Source organism: Asterias amurensis, chromosome 2 (assembly GCF_032118995.1).
Source record: "Asterias amurensis chromosome 2, ASM3211899v1".
NCBI lineage: Eukaryota > Metazoa > Echinodermata > Asteroidea > Forcipulatida > Asteriidae > Asterias > Asterias amurensis.
The window spans coordinates 14344045-14363598 of NC_092649.1; the positions used below are offsets into that span (position 1 = coordinate 14344045).

At 36.8% G+C, this 19554-nt stretch overlaps 2 protein-coding genes across 4 annotated transcripts in view; both read left to right on the plus strand.

Moving 5' to 3' along the window:
* LOC139952936 (structural maintenance of chromosomes protein 1A-like) overlaps positions 1–3919 on the plus strand; it is a 35121-nt gene extending 31202 nt beyond the window's left edge. Inside the window, exon 24 of the mRNA XM_071952272.1 lies at positions 54–3919. Within this exon, the coding sequence (XP_071808373.1) occupies positions 54–146 (93 nt within the window). The 3' untranslated portion in view covers positions 147–3919. The remainder of the gene's footprint in view (positions 1–53) is intronic.
* Positions 3920–6560: 2641 nt separating this feature from the next.
* Positions 6561–19554, plus strand: part of LOC139951712 (uncharacterized) — a 33757-nt gene continuing 20763 nt past the window's right edge. For 2 of the 3 annotated variants that reach the window (XM_071950756.1, XM_071950770.1), the window contains exons 1-7: positions 6561–6847; positions 7227–7297; positions 11029–11294; positions 13287–13419; positions 14912–15049; positions 16827–16955; positions 17972–18103. In XM_071950756.1, the coding sequence (XP_071806857.1) occupies positions 7246–7297; positions 11029–11294; positions 13287–13419; positions 14912–15049; positions 16827–16955; positions 17972–18103 (850 nt within the window). In that variant the 5' untranslated portion in view covers positions 6561–6847; positions 7227–7245. The remainder of the gene's footprint in view (positions 6848–7226; positions 7298–11028; positions 11295–13286; positions 13420–14911; positions 15050–16826; positions 16956–17971; positions 18104–19554) is intronic. The other variant, XM_071950764.1, reaches the window with a different exon arrangement.

The following is a 19554-nucleotide window of genomic DNA, read 5'->3' on the forward strand; positions in this document are numbered from 1 at the left end:
TTCTCTACATACATTAATGACTGTGTTATTTTTTCCCTCCTCTCATTTTCCAGCAAGGAGAATGTACCATCAGTAAGGTCTTGACCCTTGACCTCACAGAGTATGAACGTGAAGGCAACCCAGCCAGTCCCAAAGCGGTCCGCTAAAAGCTGCTGTGCATAGTGGGAGCCAGTCTAGCCACAGACTCTGCATGAGCTATCATGTCAAAACAGTTCACCATTGAAGGATTTCACTGTGCAGACTTATTATGACCTGTCATGATGTAGCTATTCCAATCTGGGCATGATTCCCACTTGGGCGGTTTTGTTATGTTTGTAAATACTGTTCTTGTTTTAGTAGTTTCATCATGTAAAATATTTAATTGTAGTTTGTATTTTGTGACGAGCATTTTTCTGCGGAATCAAAACAGAAATTATCGTTTGTGTTGTTTTGTCTTACTTCAGTTGTGGGGATGGTACATCATTAGTAAGAAGGTTCTTCCAAAGTTATAAATAAACTTTATTTTTACAAAGGGTACTACAATTTTTCGACTGTCAATATAAATTTAGTACTACTTCAGGTCTTGTGAGCTAGGCTCAATTTCAGAAAAGGCTGTAAGCACCAAAAAAAAACTTTAAGCACAGAAATGTATTGCTTAACAGAAACTGGTTACCAGCCAAAAGTACATTAAGTTTCCATTGATGTTGTGACTGGTGCTCCACTCAGTATGAAATTTTGCCCAGATGAGTTCCGTCACTCTCCTGCTGTCAATGAAGTCTCCTTGATAGTTTGTGAAATATACCTTTGCTCCTGGGGTCACTTTGATCTCGTCAATCAAACTGTTTGTAGGGTCAAATCGTATGTTCCTTTGACAATATTTCAGGGGAAAAGATTTCTTCTTTGCGGGCTCTTTCTATATTCAGAAATGTTGCGAGAAACACTTCAAAAAAATTGTTTCTTCAAATAACTGATTCTGTTTTCAGTGTGGGCGTAATGCTGGTAGATTTATTGATCTACCACATTAAACAAAATTCTTCCACAATTGGCCCGGGGGAATAACCTTTGAGAAAAAGTACTTATGGCACTTGTCCAACCTTTTTTTTTTACAGGAAAGAAAGAAAAGAAAAGGAAAGAGAAAGGAATCAAATTTAATTTGTGAGTCTAAAAAATTATCCTGTGGTCTCTCAGCTTGACATGTTGGCAACTGAAAACAGATTGTCCCTGTCAGTTAGGATATTGGTATTTATAAATTGTAGTCAATGGTCGCAGAATGTTCTGGAGTATCTCATAGAGAAGAATAGTCTACTTTATCTTAAAGTTGAATGGCCCAATTCGTTTTTGAAAAATACTTTATAAAATTTGTCACGGAATGTCTTTATCGGATGAATTTTGAAAAAATGTCATATTAATTTGGGCTTCGTCAAAATATTAATACAATATGATATCAAAAAAGTAAAACAAAATAAGGTAATTTTTTCCTTGATAATTATTGTCTCAAGGAATTTATGTATGATTGTCCGAAATGAAAACAATTGGGGAACCCGAATACATGCCTTATGCACCACTTAAGATTAAGGCACTCGCTCAGTCGCCCACAGGCGAGCTTGTCATTAGTATAATTCTGTTCGCTTCTAATATTTTGAGATAACTGGGTTATCCCTTGTTGTAATGAGAAAATACAATTACATTGCCAACCATAAGGTGAATCATAAATGCGAATCAATAGTCAATGGCCTGTCCTGACGTTTCAACCCTAGCAGAGTCTTTCTCAAAGACTAATAATAATGTGTAATAATGTGTACCATATTCTGAGAAGCGCCTTAAACCGAGACAAGTTCACTACATGAAATTATTGACCCTGGTTTGGTTACATACTGCATACTGCATACTCTCCAATTCACTCACCATTGTGCACAGAACGTATGCTGGAAATATTCACATTTCCTTCTAGCATCACTGTTGGTTTTGGTTTAATAGAATTCTTGCATTCAGCTCAGCTCCTCTGAATTTGGAAAACAGCGGGAGAAGTTTCAGATCAGGAATGTCACCTCCCGTTCCTTGGGTCTCATCACATCAGTTTCTTTATCCAATGACAACAAAAAGAGACTCAAATATGGACGTTAAAGTTCACAAGTTTGTCAACCACAACTGTGAGCAATTTCTCTTCGTTTTTCGGCTGTGGTTTTTTCGAGGGTGACACTACCCTAGATCATAGTAGGGTGCTTTCTGTCATTGAGGAAGTCGTACAATGAACATGCACGAACCCCCTGAGGTAATTTGTGGAGATGATCACGGGATGCCCCTTCTGGGGCCAGACAAACAAATGCTTGAATCTTTCACGTTTTTCTACTGTTATTCCTGCTATTAAAGTCATACAGAAGTAGAAGAAAAAAATATTGACGACTGTTTATTTTTACCACAAATTAATGGTTGCTTTTACATTTCTGGTTTTCAATCATCCATTTAAACAAGCATGAAACCATCCTCTGAAGATTTTGCAATCTTGATTTGAAAAGATTGTAACATGTGATCTTTGCTTCTAACCTGCAATAAGTGAGCAAATGGGAAAATACATCCACTTATGCAGTGTCATGGAAATTCATGTTCAATGAAACATAAAATCAAGTTACGTTAAAGGTAGTGGACACTATTCGTAATTACTCAAAATAATTATTAGCACAAAACGTTACTTGGTAACGAGTAATGGGGAGAGGTTGATAGTAAAAACATTGTGAGAAACGACTCCCTCTGAAGTGAAGTAGTTTTCGAGAACGAAGTAATTTTCACCTCAGATGTAGAGTTTGAGGTCTCGAAATCAAGCATCCGAAAGCGCACAACTTAGTGTGACAAGGGTGTTTTTTCTTTCATTGTTATCTCGCAACATCGATGACCGATTGAGCTCAAATTTTAACAGGTTTGTTATTTTATGCATACGTTGAGATATACCAAGTGAGAAGACTGGTCTCTTACAATTACCAATTGTGTTCACTGTCTTTAAATTTAAAACATGTTGACTTTGTTCAAACTTTTACATAGAAATGCGTTCAAATATACTTGAATATTTCTTGGGAGATTGTAAACTTGTTAATTTTCATTGCATGGAACTGGTTAAATTAGTAAATTTTCTCTGCTGCCATTACCCCTTTATTCTACAGAAAAGGCCTACTTGTTTATGAAGTGAAGATTTTTGTTCACTTGTTAGTTATTCATTTGTAAGGTACCACATCTGTGGAGAAATACTACCGCCTAAAATATTATAATTATAAAATATTGTGCTTGAAGTCTTTCTTATTCAAGTATCCCAACCAAGAAGTATACATATTATGTGTATGTAACAAATCGTTATGAATAATAACCATTATTTGCATTATTTATTAAATGAATTTTACAGATATAATTGTTAAAAAAGAGAGTAAAAAAGGGACTTGAACAAAAACAACTCTGCAAACCAATGATGCACCATCCTTTAAATTGATAAGCTCTATAATTAACAAGTTTTCTAATTGATGCATTTGCCATGTAGTATTACTTAGCAATGTTTCTGTTTCCACATCTACAACTCTACTACAAGTTGCTAGAATGTAGGACTATATGTATTACAAACAGATTTTCAATTAAACTTGTTTTTCCAAAATGTTGGATATTAGCAGAAAAAAACATGGCCTTTTTCATAAAATAATCTTAAAGAAATAAGATATACCTTTGGAAACTACTCAAAAAATGAATGCCCTACAAACTTCTAACAAACACTGCATCTGTTGAATGCATATCATTTTGAGAGACAACTCCCTTCGAAAGAATGTGGTTTTGGAGAGAGGGATTCAAAAATGTGTCAATCCGAGCAAGAACTTTTGTTAACTAGTTTTCACATTTAATATTTCATGTTTATTGTTTAAATGTTTTGTGTTAAAAGGAAGCTATTATTAAAACATTTTTAAAAATACAAGGATTGTGTTTGTGTCTTTTGATGGTTGCCAATAAAAAGGGGGGGGGGAAGGGCAGCCATAGGGGTTAATTCGAGCTGGCGCTAGCTCTCACTGATTCTGCAGAAACCTGAAAATGACCGGAAAATAAACCAATCTCTCCAGATTTTGATCTCCATGATTATGGAAACTTATTCCCTGTTCTGCTATTTTCTACGAAGGCCCATTAGTGCCAGCAAAAAATAAAATTCAAATCCGTTATTACGGATTCGCAATCCGTTAGTACGGATTATTAATCCGTTATAACGGATTCGCAATCCGTTATTACGGATTAGTAATCCGTTATTACGGATTAGTAATCCGTTATTACGGATTAGAAATCCGTTATTACGGATTAGTAATCCGTTATTACGGATTAGTAATCCGTTATTACGGATTAGAAATCCGTTATTACGGATTAGTAATCCGTTATTATGGATTAGTAATCTGTTATTACGGATTCACAATCCGTTATTACGGATTTCCTCGAGGATCCCCCTAGGGTGCTATGTGCTGTTTACTCAGCCTAGAGTGCAGTGGTTTGATTGATGGGAGCTATCGACTGGCGTCCGCCATTTTGTGGAGTCAAAGATTTGACACCACCAAAAAATGACGAACAGTTTTACTTCACGTAGTATAGAGAAAATCACACAAATGACATTGTGTGCGGTCATTACATTACACTTTAAAAACATCTTTCCAACCATTCAAATTTACTTCATAACATTCGCCAAATCCAGGGCAATGTGTACTGTTTTTAGGGACCGATTTCTGCAACGTTACATGTTAAATGTTAAATGTTCAATAACAAATAATAATAAAACAACTGTTCATGTTTCCATCATGGTTTATTGGACTTGAAATCATAGTTTTTCTGTTAAGCAAATAACGAGCGTTTTCGGAAATTTGAAGGGTATCATGGAAACATGTAGATATATCATGACAAAAAATGCTTCACGGTGGAGACTCGACTTGATGTATTTCATTAAAAATACTCAGATATAATCAATGTCAATTTTGCCAACCAAGTGATGTTAGTTTGATTTTTATCCTTTTAATTATTTCACTCTGATGGGGACTTAGAAAGTCATTGGGTCACCCAGAAGTAATGGAACTACAACTGCCTGCTAATCATTGTTCTTATGACAGTTATATAAACGAAGACCTTCTCTGGAGCATCTTCCTTACACTTAACTCCGTCGGGATCTAAGATTCCTAAAAAGACGGCGGACAGTTCCCTGTCCAAATTGCGAATCCGTAATAACGGATTATAACGAATCCGTAATAACGGATTACTAATACGTAATAACGGATTGCGATGATCCGTAATAGTGGATTTCAAATCCGTAATAACGGATTGCTAATCCGTAATAACGGATTGCTAATCCGTAATAACGGATAATAACGGATTGCTAATCCGTAATAACGGATTGCGAATCCGTAATAACGGATTGCGAATCCGTAATAACGGATTTGAAATTTATATTTTACTGGCGCTAATGGGCTTCCGTAATTTTCTACATCCCCTTATTGTACAAAAACCTCCCTGATTGCAAGACGCAAATGTAGCTGCGTTGAATTTAATCCATGGTAGGGCCTATAAGAACAGTCTATGAACCACCAGTCAGAGCTATAGCCCGGGTTGGAAAGTGGGGAAATGTATTTGTATTTTCAATTACCATTTGTTGGCATTCCAACCACCAGGATATAAACTTGTTTTTCTTGTATGGTTTATTATGGCATTGGCAAGCTCCCCAAAATATGTTTTTTACTCTGATGTTTGGAATAGCGTTTGACCTCTTGTAATTTGTTTCCGACTACACATAAAACGATACCGAAAGATATTACTTAGCAGGTTCCTAGAATCCGATTTAAGGAGCATAACTACAAAGTTAACTTGTTGGCTCTGAAAACAGATGGTGTGGTCTGGACATTTCAGACACATACCCTGCTCGTCTTCAGGGGGTTCAATAAGTATATATAGCTGCTTCTTATTTTCCACATATTGAATTAATGTTTAAGTAAGTTGATGGAGGAAAGTTTGATTTTTGGTTGTTGGTGACTATATCCTTTTTCAAACAAAAACTTTCCAAAGCTCTGAACACTTAATCAGTCCCACCCCCCTTCCCCACCCCATATGAAGACTATGGAGCGCCGCAGATGCCCCCCCCCCACGCCCCCTGATGTCGTCAGCTGATGCCCTCCACCATAACAAAAAAAACAGAGGAACCTTCGTTCACGAATGGTATTGAGGAACTTATGGAGTTTATGTTTATGTATAAGGAGGAAATCAAAAATTGTGTAATAAAATCGCTGAGAAACAAGCGGAAGAACGCAACCCTGTACCAATCTTTCAGCATTGCATGGGGTCACATAAATTCTCCGTGAACGTTTAATGTAACCGCAACTTCAAGGCCTTGGGCTAAACCATAAGTTGTAGAGGGAGATTAGCCAGTAAGTCCAAAATCGCATTCAGTTAAATTTGTTATTTTTGAATCATCTTATGATCAAAAATACACCATTTCGATGAAAGATAAGATTAATATTCTCCCTCCATGATTAAACCACCTTGGATTATACATGTATGCGATGCAAGAGCAACAATTTCATTCTGGCTGAAGGACCCGTCCCGCAAACAACGCCCCTGGAATGTTTATTGATCCAAGGACCTCTCATCACAAAAAGGCCAGTGGAGTAAAACAAACTCCCTAAACACAAGTGTGTAATCACATGGAGTGGTGTATACCTTTGCTCGACAGTTTTAAGACCGTGGCTTCGTCAGGAAGGACCTATGTAATTGTGCTTGCAAGCGGGGTATCTATTCTCCAAGGAACTAGTTTGCAGGTGTTGAGTGCACATTTCAGTCGCACATTTGATTTCTGCTAAGGTCCTGACATCTTTGTTGAGTAAGTAAAGTTGTGTGTGTGTGGTTACTATTTATTTTAAGTCGAATGAGACAAGTAACACTTCTGTGTTTGTTGTTGTTTAAATTTCACTCAGTGTCTCCCTTGTCTCTCTTTTGATTTTATACTTCTCCAGCTCCACCAGCTTGGTCGAACTAGCTGTTCTCGATACTTGGTTTCCAATCTATTTCCTTTCCATTGCTGCAATTCTGCTGCCAAATCCATACAACTTTGCTCTATGACAGAAACTGCTGAATGGTAGCCATATTTCGGCATCTTTTATGGTTCCTTTTTTATAGACTTGTTGGAGTTTTTTAGTGTACTGTGTTTATTCATCAAACTTCTCTGGATTTTTAATTATTTGATTTGGATTTTACTCCAGTCAGGAATTAAAAATCATCATGTGGAAAGAAGTTATCTTGACGTTTGCGATATCGATGGCAACAGCAAATGGTGAGTGTTTTGTAACAAAATTGATAACATTTTGTCAATATAATGTGTTGGCATTTAAAGGCAGTGGACACTAATGGTAATTACTAAAAATAATTATTAGCATAAACCTTACTTGTTAACGAGTAACAGGGATTGGTTGATAGTATAAAACATTGTGAGAAACGGCTCCCTCTGAAGTGACAAAGTTTTCGAGAAAGAAGTAATTTTCCACGAAGATGATTTCGAGACCTCAGATTTAGAATTTGAGGTCTCGAAATCAAGCATCTGAAAGCACACAACTTCATGTGACAATGGTCAGTTTTATCTTTCATAGTTATCTTGCAACTTTGACCACCAATTGAGTTCAAATTTTCACAGGTTTGTTATTTTATACATATGTTGAGATACACCAAATGAGAATACTGGCCTTTGACAATTACCGAAGGTGTCCACAGTGTGCCTTTAAGCATGCTTTAAGCAAATGATTGTCATTGCAGAATGATGTGAAATGGTAAGCCAAAAGACAAGTCAATGTTACCTACCAAACCATGACAGAGATTGATTTACATCATATTATTATTGAGTGGTATTTCTCTTTCTACAACTTGAGTCATTCCATGGAGCAATAATGGTCATTCATTTACTCAGGGTGCTAAATATGGTTGGAACTTTACTAAAAGTTAGTTGCGACAACGTAACCCTCCTCCCGACGGCCACAAGGAAGGAAGGTTACGTTATCGCAACTTGTTAAAAGTTTGCTTTATAAATACAATATATAATAGGTGTAGCTTAATTGCGATAAAGAAACCCTCCTCCATTTTGAACACGCCTTCATGTAGTTATAGGATTTGGGCAAAATTGCATAACTTTCTGTCTCTGGTATCTAAGGGGTGTTGGATGTATAGGAAACAACAACATTTATTGAATTGACTGAACCAGAGAACCTCCATTTTGAATGAGTAATTGAAAGATAGGCTGAAAAGCATTCCTTCATGATTCAATTCAAAAACAGCAGTACAAATCCTGTAGATGCTGTTTGGCTTGAGGCATGATTGCATAACATTCTGTCTCTGGTGGTACCAGGCTGGTTCTGGGTGTTTAATGACTCCCACATGTACCTATAACTAATTGGATTTCATTACCACCCCCTGGATGTTGGTATGACACATGGCAAACACCTGTTGTTTAAAGTAAACTTCGCCTGATACTCCAAAGTAAACATTGCATCAAATTTAAAGAAGTAATGTCTTGAAAATCATGATGGTTTTCATGGTGGAAAGATTGCACTGGACATAATATTGGTAATTACTCAAAATAAATGTTAGGGTGAGAGCTGTTGATAGTATAAAACCTTGTGAGAAACGGCTCCCTCTGAGGTCATAGGCAGTTTTTGAGAAAGGGTAATTTCTCACTCAAATGTTACAAAGACTTCTGCTGGCCTGAGCCATTTTAAGGCATCTGAAAGCACACAAATTTCTTCAACAAGGGTGTTTTTCTTTCATTATTCTCTTGAAACTTCGATGTCCAAAAAAGTTTCACAGATTTGTTAACTTATGCATATGTTGGGTTACACTAAGTGAGAACACTGGTCTTTGACAATGACCGAAGGTGTCTACAGTGGCACATTATTGCCTTTGGATTTGGTTCTTTGGGCTATAAAAGCATTTGTCATATGTAATGAATATGGTTGGAAAGATCTTCTAGAGTAGGATGTATTGATTCACATAAAATATATCCCTTGAATTGTGTTAAATTTCACAACAAAATACTGTCATCTTTTGTAGGACAAAATGTTCAACTCTGCCATTATAATTTTGTATTGAAGTTAAAAATTTGTTGTTCAACCTCCAGAAGTATTTTTATCCATTCACAAACTATGATCATCGGCTTACATTTATGAAAGTTAATTGAAAATGAATCTAAGGAAGGTGCCAGAGTACTGCAGTAGTACAACATTACAAACCAATTTACCAGTCAAAGAAAACAACTCTTAATAGTTACCTCTGTTCTGATATTTTTCAAATAATTAATGAGTGTATTTCGCTGGAGACTAAAGCAGGAACTCCATTCTTCGCCAGCTGTGAAATCGGGTCATAAAACCCAAGTTCATTTTTGTTGATGATTGCTTTTCTCCCTGGACAGAAGGCCCTTGGTGAACTGTGGGGGTTGGAAGTGCCTGGCATACCGTACCACAAGTTAATCAAATCATGGTGCAATCAGTGAATTGGACCATAGACACCAATTACTAGCTATGTTAGGGCATCAAAGGAAAGTTTATCTTTATTATAACCATGGAGGAATAAGATTCTCCATGTTATAACCAACCACAAGCAAACATTATCTGATCTGAAGAAGGGGGGCTTTAAAGACACTGGACACGATTGGTATATGTCAAAGACCAATCTTCTCAATTGGTGTGCTTTCAGATACTTGATTTCGGGACTAAATTCTAATTCTGAGGCCTCAAAATCAAATTCGCAGCAAATTACTTCTTTCTCGAAAACTATGTTACTTCAGAGGGAGCCGTTTCCCACAATATTTTATACTATCAACCTCTCCCCATTACTTGTTACCAAGTAAGGTTTTATGCCAATAATTAATTTGGGTAATCACCAATAGTGTCCACTGCCTTTTAAAGGAACAAGTTGCCTTGGATCGGTCGAGTTGGTCTTTGAAAAGCGTTTGTAACCGTTTTTTATAAAATGCATATGGGTAGAAAGATGTTGTAAAAGTAGAATACAATGATCCACACAAACATGCCTCGAAATTGCGTGGTTTTCCTTTTACCTCGTCGACTAACACGTCGGCCATTTATGGGGGTCAAAATTTTGACTCCCATAAATGGCCGACCATGTTAGTTCGCACAGTAGAAGGAAAACCACGCAATTTTGAGGCAAACTTGTGTGGATCATTGTATTCTACTTTTAAAACATCTTTTCAACCATATGCATTTTATAAAAAACGGTTACAAACGCTTTTGTTTTGACCAACTCGTCCGATCCAAGGCAATGTGTTCCTTTAAGCCACTTGGAGCATATAAATGTTTTGTTTTGTTTTGTTTTACTCACATAAACCAATGTGTGTTAGCACCCCCCCCCCCCCCCCCCGAGTTCTGTGAAAACAAATAACAGGCATATTACTCAGGTGGGATTCAAACCCATAACCTTTGCAATTCTAGAGCAGTGTCATACCATGGTGGAGGAAGGAATACCAACTACATTTAATACCAATAAGACTGCTCGGTAGTTAGAGGCAGTTTGAATCCTAAATGTTTTAGCAGCGGGTACTACTGCAACGTAATAGATGTTAAATTTGCATCGGGTTTAGAGCAGTCAATATAGCACTTTTTACACACCTAAAAGTGAAGGAAAAATTTTAAGACAAAATTCTTTAAAGATTTTCATGTGGAGACGACAAGTGCTTGACTAAATGTAGACACTGCAAAAATTGAGAAAATAGCATCTGAAGACCCTAATATTCACCCTTCCTTCATGCGTAAGAAAAAAGATTGCTTCTTCATTTCGTTTCATTTTATTTTTTCAGATAAGTAGGAAAGAATGCTTAATTAATATATGCATCACTGGGGTCTGAGTGTCGGTTGTTGTTTGGTTTTTAAATCCAAAATCTTGATTAACTTCTTTTTGACTCAACCTGTATATTAGAAAGAAGGCAAATATAGTTTTATCCAAACCCTACTTAATATAGTTTTAGTTTAAAGTTTTAAAACTCTTCATTTCCTTTTTGTTTGCTAGCTATACTGATGCATCAGTACATCACTCGATGCTGTGATGAAGGGGCAGCCTACCTTAATGATAGCAACAATAACTGCTCCAGTGTTGCTGCAGGCTCAAGTGAAACTATGAGTAGACTGCAAGATGAGGAAGATCGTAAAGATTGCCGCACCTCCATGCAATCCTGCTGCCAGAAGAGAATTTGCAATGATGGGATTCAGCACAGGAGCAATGTAGGAAGCTGCGATCGCATGAAAGAAAACACATGTTCTGGTTCTCCTAAAAAGGTACATTTTCTTTTCTTTTCTCCAATAAATAAATAAAGTAGTTAAGATGTTTGGCGTGTTAGAAGTCGCTACTTCTTTGGCTTAATCAGAGGGCCCATTTTCATTAAGCCTGTAAAGAAAAAACTTGCCGAGCGCAGATTATCACTGGGACTGATATCCCAGTCATTTCTTGCTTCAACACAGATATTTGCTAAGCAGAATTTTCTGCTTAACAGTTTTATGAAATTGGGCCTGCCTGGTCAATATGCGTTGAATTATACAGGGAGAGGTGAAGCACTTTATGTAATCCACCATATACACAAGCTGACTAACCTTTAGAAGTTCGATAGACCATCTGGGTCTTGAGAAAATAGTGGCAAAAAAAGTTACACATTTTACATGATATTGATAAATACAAAAAATTAATAAAATGCTCACTGAGCGATAAACTCCAAGTTTATTTATATAGTATAACTTTCATTGTTCAACATATTTATTCAAATAATATTCCCAGGTTATCGACTGTTCTTTACTCGAAGTTAAACATCTTTATCGACACCAAAGTTTATTTGTATAGTATAACTTTCATTGTTCAACATATTTATTCAACTAATATTTCCAGGATATCGAATGTCATAATCTAGGTAAAGAATGTGTGTTGATGCCAATGCTTTTATTAAGTATAAACATTTTTCATCGTATTAAAAGTTGAATTCCAATTTCCGGTTATTGTGCAAAATATTATAAATACTCTCAGTTATTGACTTATTCTCTTTCGAAAAAAAGGGGGCGGGGTAAGACGTTGTTTCGGATTTGAACAGTGTCCTTGCTGTTAAAGATAAATTATATTTTTGAATGTGATAAGTGTGTAACAGTGGGTGCGTTCGATTAGCTTCACTGGATCGACCCCGGTCTGACCCCGGTACGTTCGAATAGCTAATTTGACGCCAATGCAGGGGCTCACCCGGGTCAGCCACTTGGGGGCTGACCCGAGGTGCATGACGTCACCACGAGAGGGCGAGTGTGATCGTTCGTTTAGCTCTTGTCAGGGTCTCACCCGAGTGAGCACGCGGGGTCGACCCAGGGAAGCTTATCGAATGTATTGTTCAGAGGAAACTATTTATTTCGTAGCTTCAAATAAAAAGTTGTTTAATTGTCTTATGATAGTAGTTGAGTGAATTTTATGATCAATATACTGAGTGTAAATTATCATTACAATAATTATTCTTCATTGCGAAAACCGGGTGTTAAATTTGACACCACTAGCGATGTTATGTAGATTCCAAAGAATAAATCAAATTAACGCAAAAAAAAACGAAAAAAAGAAAAAGAAAAACAACTCCAAACGAGAAACTAGCTTTATTTTTTTATTTTTAAATATGACATTTCAGACAGAAATGTTTCAAGGGATTTTTTTCTGTACGTTATCATTAGACTGTGTAAATTGTATTTAAATCTGTGATCTTAAATGATTTGTTTTCTTACCAATTCTGTAATGCTTCTTTAACGGGGTTTAAATTAATCCAGCATTTGTGTTTCTTTGAATTAAAAGGCAGTGGACACTATGGTAATTACTCAAAATAATTACAAGCATAAAACCTTACTTGGTAACGAGTAATGGGGAGCTGTTCGTAGTTTAAAATATATTGTGAGAAACAGCTCCCTCTGAAGTAACTTAGTTTTCGAGAAAGAAGTAATTTTCCACAAATTTGATTTCAAGACCTCAGAATTAGATTTTGACGTCTCAAAATCAAGCAACTGAAAGCACACAACTTCGTGTGACAATGGTTATTTTCTTTCAGTACATCGCAACTTCAACGACCAATTGAGCTCAAATTTTCACAGGTTTGTTATTTTATGCATATGTTGAGATACACTGAGTGAGAAGACTGGTCTTTGACATTTACCAATAGTGTCCAGTGTCTTTAAGCCATTGGCTGCTATTTGAAAACCTGAACACTAAACAGAACACTGTGAAATCCAATGGTTGGTTGTTTACATTTTACCCTGCAGACGTGTTGTGATTGTTGTGCACTTGGTATAAGAGCGCACACAGAGGATGCACCATGTGATGGACTCGGCCTGGGAGTGGAGTGTGATTATGCCTTCCGTGAATGTTGCCTTAGAGCTGGTGAAGTCAATGAAAGTAAGTCACTTTAGCCCTACATTCACAAGACAGAAGTTAACAGTGGTCCCTTGCTTGATTTTAGCACAGTTTTAAAATGTTGTTTGACAAGATTTTACAAGAGATCTTGGACAGTACATGAATTGTCACCTTTCACACGAGGTACATTTTGTAAAAAAAATTAACCATGCTAAAACTTGGCAAGGGACCCTCGTTAAATGCCTCTTGTTTGAAAGGGAACATACATGTAGAAGTGACAATTTGTCAGGGGTTGATTTGACAAAGATAGTCCTAACTTAGGACTAGGACCTTAGGGGTTAAAGGCTAGTTCTCGTCCTATCTTGAGATAAGACTAGTCTTATCTGTTTGTGAAATTCATCCCAGGTTTATTTACAGCCTGTGGGTAGAGGAGACAGATAAAACACCCCTTTCCTTTCTGACGAATTTCCCCATGAAATACTTGAGAAAATTTGATTGACCGTTTCACCCTTTAACTGGTAATCCTTGCAAACTCCAGGGAAATGACCCTTTCTCAGCAGGAATTGTGCTTCAGCTTTATGTTAAATAGCTTATAGGGCTTTTAAAATGGGTTGTAGTTTTACTCGCTCTCCCCCAGGAAGTTTAAGTAGCCAAGATTGTAGGCAAATATTGCCATAAATGTTTCTTTCTGATGTTATCACCACCAGTTTAATGGTCAAATGAAGTTTACGTTCACACAGGCATAAATAAGTTGACACAATTTATTTCATCTACACGACAGTTAACGGTTGTATGGCTTCTGACTGGCACCCCCGAACAAAGATATTGACAAAATAGGGATAGGGCTAGATAGCTCAGTTGGTAGAGCTGGAGGTCGTTGGTTCGAATCCCACTTACGTCAATTCTTTGTTTAACCCCAAAAATCATTTCAAAATTTACCCAGTCACTTTCCCTTTTGGTTTATAATGATGCATTTTTTTTCAACTACTATTAACTTCTGAAAAGAAAGAAATCTGAGCATTTTAAACAAGATGGTTGAGTGACTTTTCAGCAGCCCACAAGGCAAGTTGAAAAGTTGTGTTTATTCTAGCCCATAGCAGGTTGATTAGTGTTCAGGACGAGCCCTGCCCTGGGAATAACTATAAAAATAACCCTTGTCTCACGAAGTTGTGTGCGTTTAGATGGTTGATTTCGAGACCTCAAGTTCTAAATCTGAGGTCTCAAAATCAAATTCGTGGAAAGTTACTTCTTTCTCGAAAACTATGGCACTTCAGAGGAAGCCGTTTCTCACAATGTTTTATACCATCAACCACTCCCCATTACTCGTCACCAAGAAAGGTTTTATGCCCAAAATTATTTTGAGTAATTACCAATAGTGTCCACTGCCTTTAAGGGCTTTTTTGGTAAGATACATGTGCCTATATTTTTTATGTGAATTAACTCTTTACATCTCATAAAATGAATTTTTGATGTCTTGTTATCTTGTTAAGTCTACATTCTTTATGCTAACATCCCTGTGATATTTGTTCCTCAGGGAATGAATGCAACATTGCCAAGGCCAATGGATTGACCTTGTGTACCAGTAAATGTGTCAATCTGATTGGCTCATATGTTTGCGAGTGTCCGGTTGGATATATCTTGTCTACCTCTGACAACATGACCTGTATCAGAGGTAATGTGAGACTTATAAGACCCTTTTCCTGCGTTACAGTTATTAACGTGTCCCCACATCTCCTCCCTTCCTCTAAGTAAAAAAGGAGCAACATTTGTGTATATTTTTTATAAATTATGTATTCATTTGCCATCTATAAAACTCAATCTTAAGCCCGGTTCATATTTTCTAGGAATATGGTACAAATTTTGACATCACAGAGCTGTTTTCGCAGGGAATGTTTCGCAGGAGTTGAGCACAGGTTAGCTGATACAAAAAAACAATGTTGCAAATTTTTGATGTCAACATTCGTAAGCGCATTCACAGAAAGTATGAATCGGGCTTAAGGCTGATTTCATGGCATAAGTCATTTCATTTTGCTCATATTTCATTCTCAAAACCATCTCAGCTTTTAAAGCAGGGCTCAGCTTAAAGTTACTACTGGAAATATCTTACAAGACCACTTAATCCAATTAAGAGGAAGAAAACCCAAATTTCAAAGTAAAAAGGGAAGATATAGAAGAGTTTGCGGTAACACCATGTAATAATCTCTAAATGAGTTTCAAGAACCGTTGGTTTAACTCGACGTCAGTATGCTCTGATCGTCCTCGACGTTTCGATCAGTATGCTCTGATCGTCTTCAAGACGATGAGAGCATACGATCAGAGCATACTGATCTTTTCAGAACCACCCCAACTCATTTAGAGATTATTACATGGTGTTACTGCAAACTCTTCTATATCTTATCTCCACCATGCAAAGTTTCAAATCCTACTTAAAAAGGGAAGATTGGTCTCATTTGTTTTATGGATCAGTACAGTATGCTTTCAATTATTTAAAAAAAAAACTCAACGGAGTTAACAAATATTAATCAGACTCAGAAAAGTCCACAATGGAATAATTCTGTCCAGTTGTGAGTTTACTGGCCCGATGCAACAGCCATCAGCCTCAGGCCTGTGATCCAGTTATACATTTGAGCCCTTGAGAGTGTGCTGCTTAAGCTTTAAAATAACACAAAAACTAAATTAATCACGAGAAAAAATTTCCAAAAGCTGCGTAAGCACAAATTAATTAGCATGTAAGCACAGAATTAAGTTAGCAGACTTTATCAGTTATACCATCTCTGACTGTTTCCTGCTGAATTTGTTTTGCATATTTTTTTCTGCTTGTTAAATTTGGCCAGAAAGCAGGACTAATTTGTGGCTCAGTGGGAAAATTTACCCAAGAAGATATAACTGCAAATTTTGCTTTTCAGACACTAACAGCATTTCCTCTTTTTTTCTTCTTAAGCTTTTATTGCTTCCCCTTTAAAAAATGGCTTGCAAATAAATTTAACAGCAGTGGCACATTTATTTGTTTACGAGCAGTTGAGAGCTGTTGATAGTATAAAACATTGTGAGAAACGGCTCCCTCCAAAGTAACGTAGTTTTCAAGAATGATATAATTTTCCAAGAATTTGATTTGGAGACCTCAGAATTAGATTTTGAGGTCCTGGAATCAATCATCTGAAAGCACATAACTTTGTGTGACAAGGGTGTTTTTTATTTCAATTGTAACTCGCAACTTCGACGACCAATTGAGTTCAAATTTTAACAGGTTTTTTATTTTGTGCAAATGTTGAAAGATACACCAAGTGACAAGACTGTTTTTAGACAAATTACCAAACGTGTCCAGTGCCATTAAACAATTGAAAGAGTGCCAAAAACGAATGCATACATTTTCCTTTATGTTTTGCTTTAGCTGCACATTATCAGATTGTGCCCCCTGCAGTGTTTGTTTTTTTCTCCACCCATCACAGAGAGGCAAGATTTAACCAGCATTTGCGATGACTCTTTTTGTCAACATAATTGCCAGCCCTACGGAAACTCCTATGTGTGCTCATGTTACGAAGGATATCAGCTTCAACGTGATGGCTTCAGTTGCCGTGGTAACCAGGATGCTAATTTTATCAATATTAATACAAAATAATCAGCCCCAAAAAAGAGAGAGAGCTTTACTAACAAACTAATGAACAAATGCTTGAAGGCTATTTTGCTCATTTGCTTTTTATTAAAAAGGATACCCAAATAGTGTGCTATCATTTACAGATTTCTTTATTACAGGGACCAATGCAGGTTTGATGAAAAATGACTTTCAATAAAACATCTTGATGAGTCCGCAGCACCATGAAGGAAACAATGCTTCTTTTTCTACTGAGTTTGCTCTTTACAATATAATGTTGTTCTCAGGTGTTTTGGTTTACTAGAAACACTTAAAGGTTTTAGGGAGTTTTTTTGTCTCTTTTCAAGACAATAATATTGACACTTTTGATAACAAACAAAGATTCAAAGAGAGATACCCCTGTTTTGATGAAATTGACTTTTGAAGAAAATATTTGTACTAAACTTACAACAAACAAAGATTCAAAGTACTCAATATCAGTTAGGTTTTATTTGTTGTATAAACTGTTGTATATTTGTTTGGTTGTTAAAGAAATGTTTACTTTGTCCACCTATCTGAAAATTAATGACACTGATCTCTGATCAGACTTTAAAGGGTCTATGTAACTTTTGTAGGACAAAAAACACAATGTCCACAGATTTACACTAAACTTACACAGTTTGAAGATAATGATAGTAGAAAGCTTCCCTGAAAATATTACGTGCTGAGGTGCTGTAGTGTTTGGGAAATGAGTAAAACAATGTCATGAAAATAATTTTCGTCTCATGAGATGAAAATTATTTTAATCATTTACAAACGTATTTTCATGACATTGTTTTACTCATTTCTCAAAAACTACAGCACCTCAGTAGGTAATATTTGAGGGAAGCTTTCCACTATCATTATCTTCAAACCCTGTAAGTTTAATGTAAATCTATGGATATTTTGAAAAGGTACCCAAATCCTTTAACAGCTTTTTCTTGTCCCCTTACGCCCTCCTCCTGTTTTGCTTGACTCCCCCAGCACCAACGTCTCCATCCGTGGCCTGTATGTTTGCAGACTGTGAGTACGGTTGCCGACCCGTTGGAATTAATTCTCATGAATGCTATTGCGATCAAGGGTACGATCTGGATTCTGATAGATCTACATGCATCGGTAAGTCACTCAATGTATTTGGCAGAAGTAACTTATAAGCAAAGTTGTTAACACCTCCTTTGTTTTTTGGTGTTTTTTTGTAGCTGCCCAAAAGCCATTTTGAGATAATTATGGTGAACACATTCATATAACAATATTGAATCTGGCTTAAAGGGAAGGTACACGTTTGGTAATTACTCAAAACAAATATTAACTTAAAAACTGACTTGGTATTAAGCAAGCAAAATATTGTGAGAAACGGCCCCCTCTGAAGTAGCATAGATTTAGAGAAAAGGTAATTTCTCAGTAAAGTCTTTTATTCCTATCTGAAAGCACACAAATTTGTCCACAAGGGTGTTTTTTCTCTCATCATTTTCTTGCAACGTCAGTGACCAATTTAGCTCAAATTTTCACAGACTTGTTATTTTATGCTTATGTTGGGAAACACCATGTGAGAACACTGTCTTTGACAATTACCAAACGTGTACCTTTCCTTTAACTTGTCTGTAGACACCCAAACCAAACAGGGCACTCCTATAGTGTCCACTATACGTCAAAAAGCCTGGTTCATACTTCATGCGCATGAGATACGAATTTTGACGTCACATGGCATTTTTTCGCAGGAAAATATTTTGCAGGAGTTGAGCACATTTCAGCTGTTGTGAATTATTCGCATTGCATTGTGCAAGTTTGAACTGGGCTTTATAAATCACATTGGGTAACCCTTGTGAATATTCTTGCCCCCATTTAATTGCATAGTTCGTCTTGACCAGTTAGCTTTGGGATTCAAACCCATTCCCATCACCTGTTTGGGAATGTTCAAGTCAAAAAGAAACCTTTTGTTCTAGCCATTAAATGGTTCAGGCATAATATTCTTCCTACTTCAGTCTGATTTATCAAAAAAATTTGAAAATTGTGATTAAATAGCCTGAAAAGTCTATTGGAGCCAACACTATGTGTACAAGTAGGTCAGTCCTAATTCAATCAAATGTTTCATGCCCTCACCTTCACTTCAGGCATAGTCATGGTTTTGACATCACCTTGGGCCTATAATTTTAACCGTGCCCCTCATAGCAGTCAATATTTCTATAGTCGGGGGACTAGTGGAATAACTGCTGGCTGATTAATGAAAAAGTTAAGGTGCAACACATTTGTGCGGAAGAGAACTGAGCTGGCTCTGTCGTATGGTTCAAGATTAGGAGTCATAATTCTAACATAGTCCCACAAACCTTGCAGAAAACACTGTATGTTACAGTGCCAGGAGCGTCACTGGGTGACTGGGTGACGGATATGAGCGCTTTATCTTCAAGTACGTGCTAATCCTCCAATCAGATTGGCAGAATGGAGTGGTGATAAAAACCTATATTGCACGGCTAATATCACTACCATGCGTATCGTGTGTTCTATGTCACGCGCCAAGTTTGCTTGAAGATAAATACGTTATCACACGCGCACTCGTGGAAATACAGAAA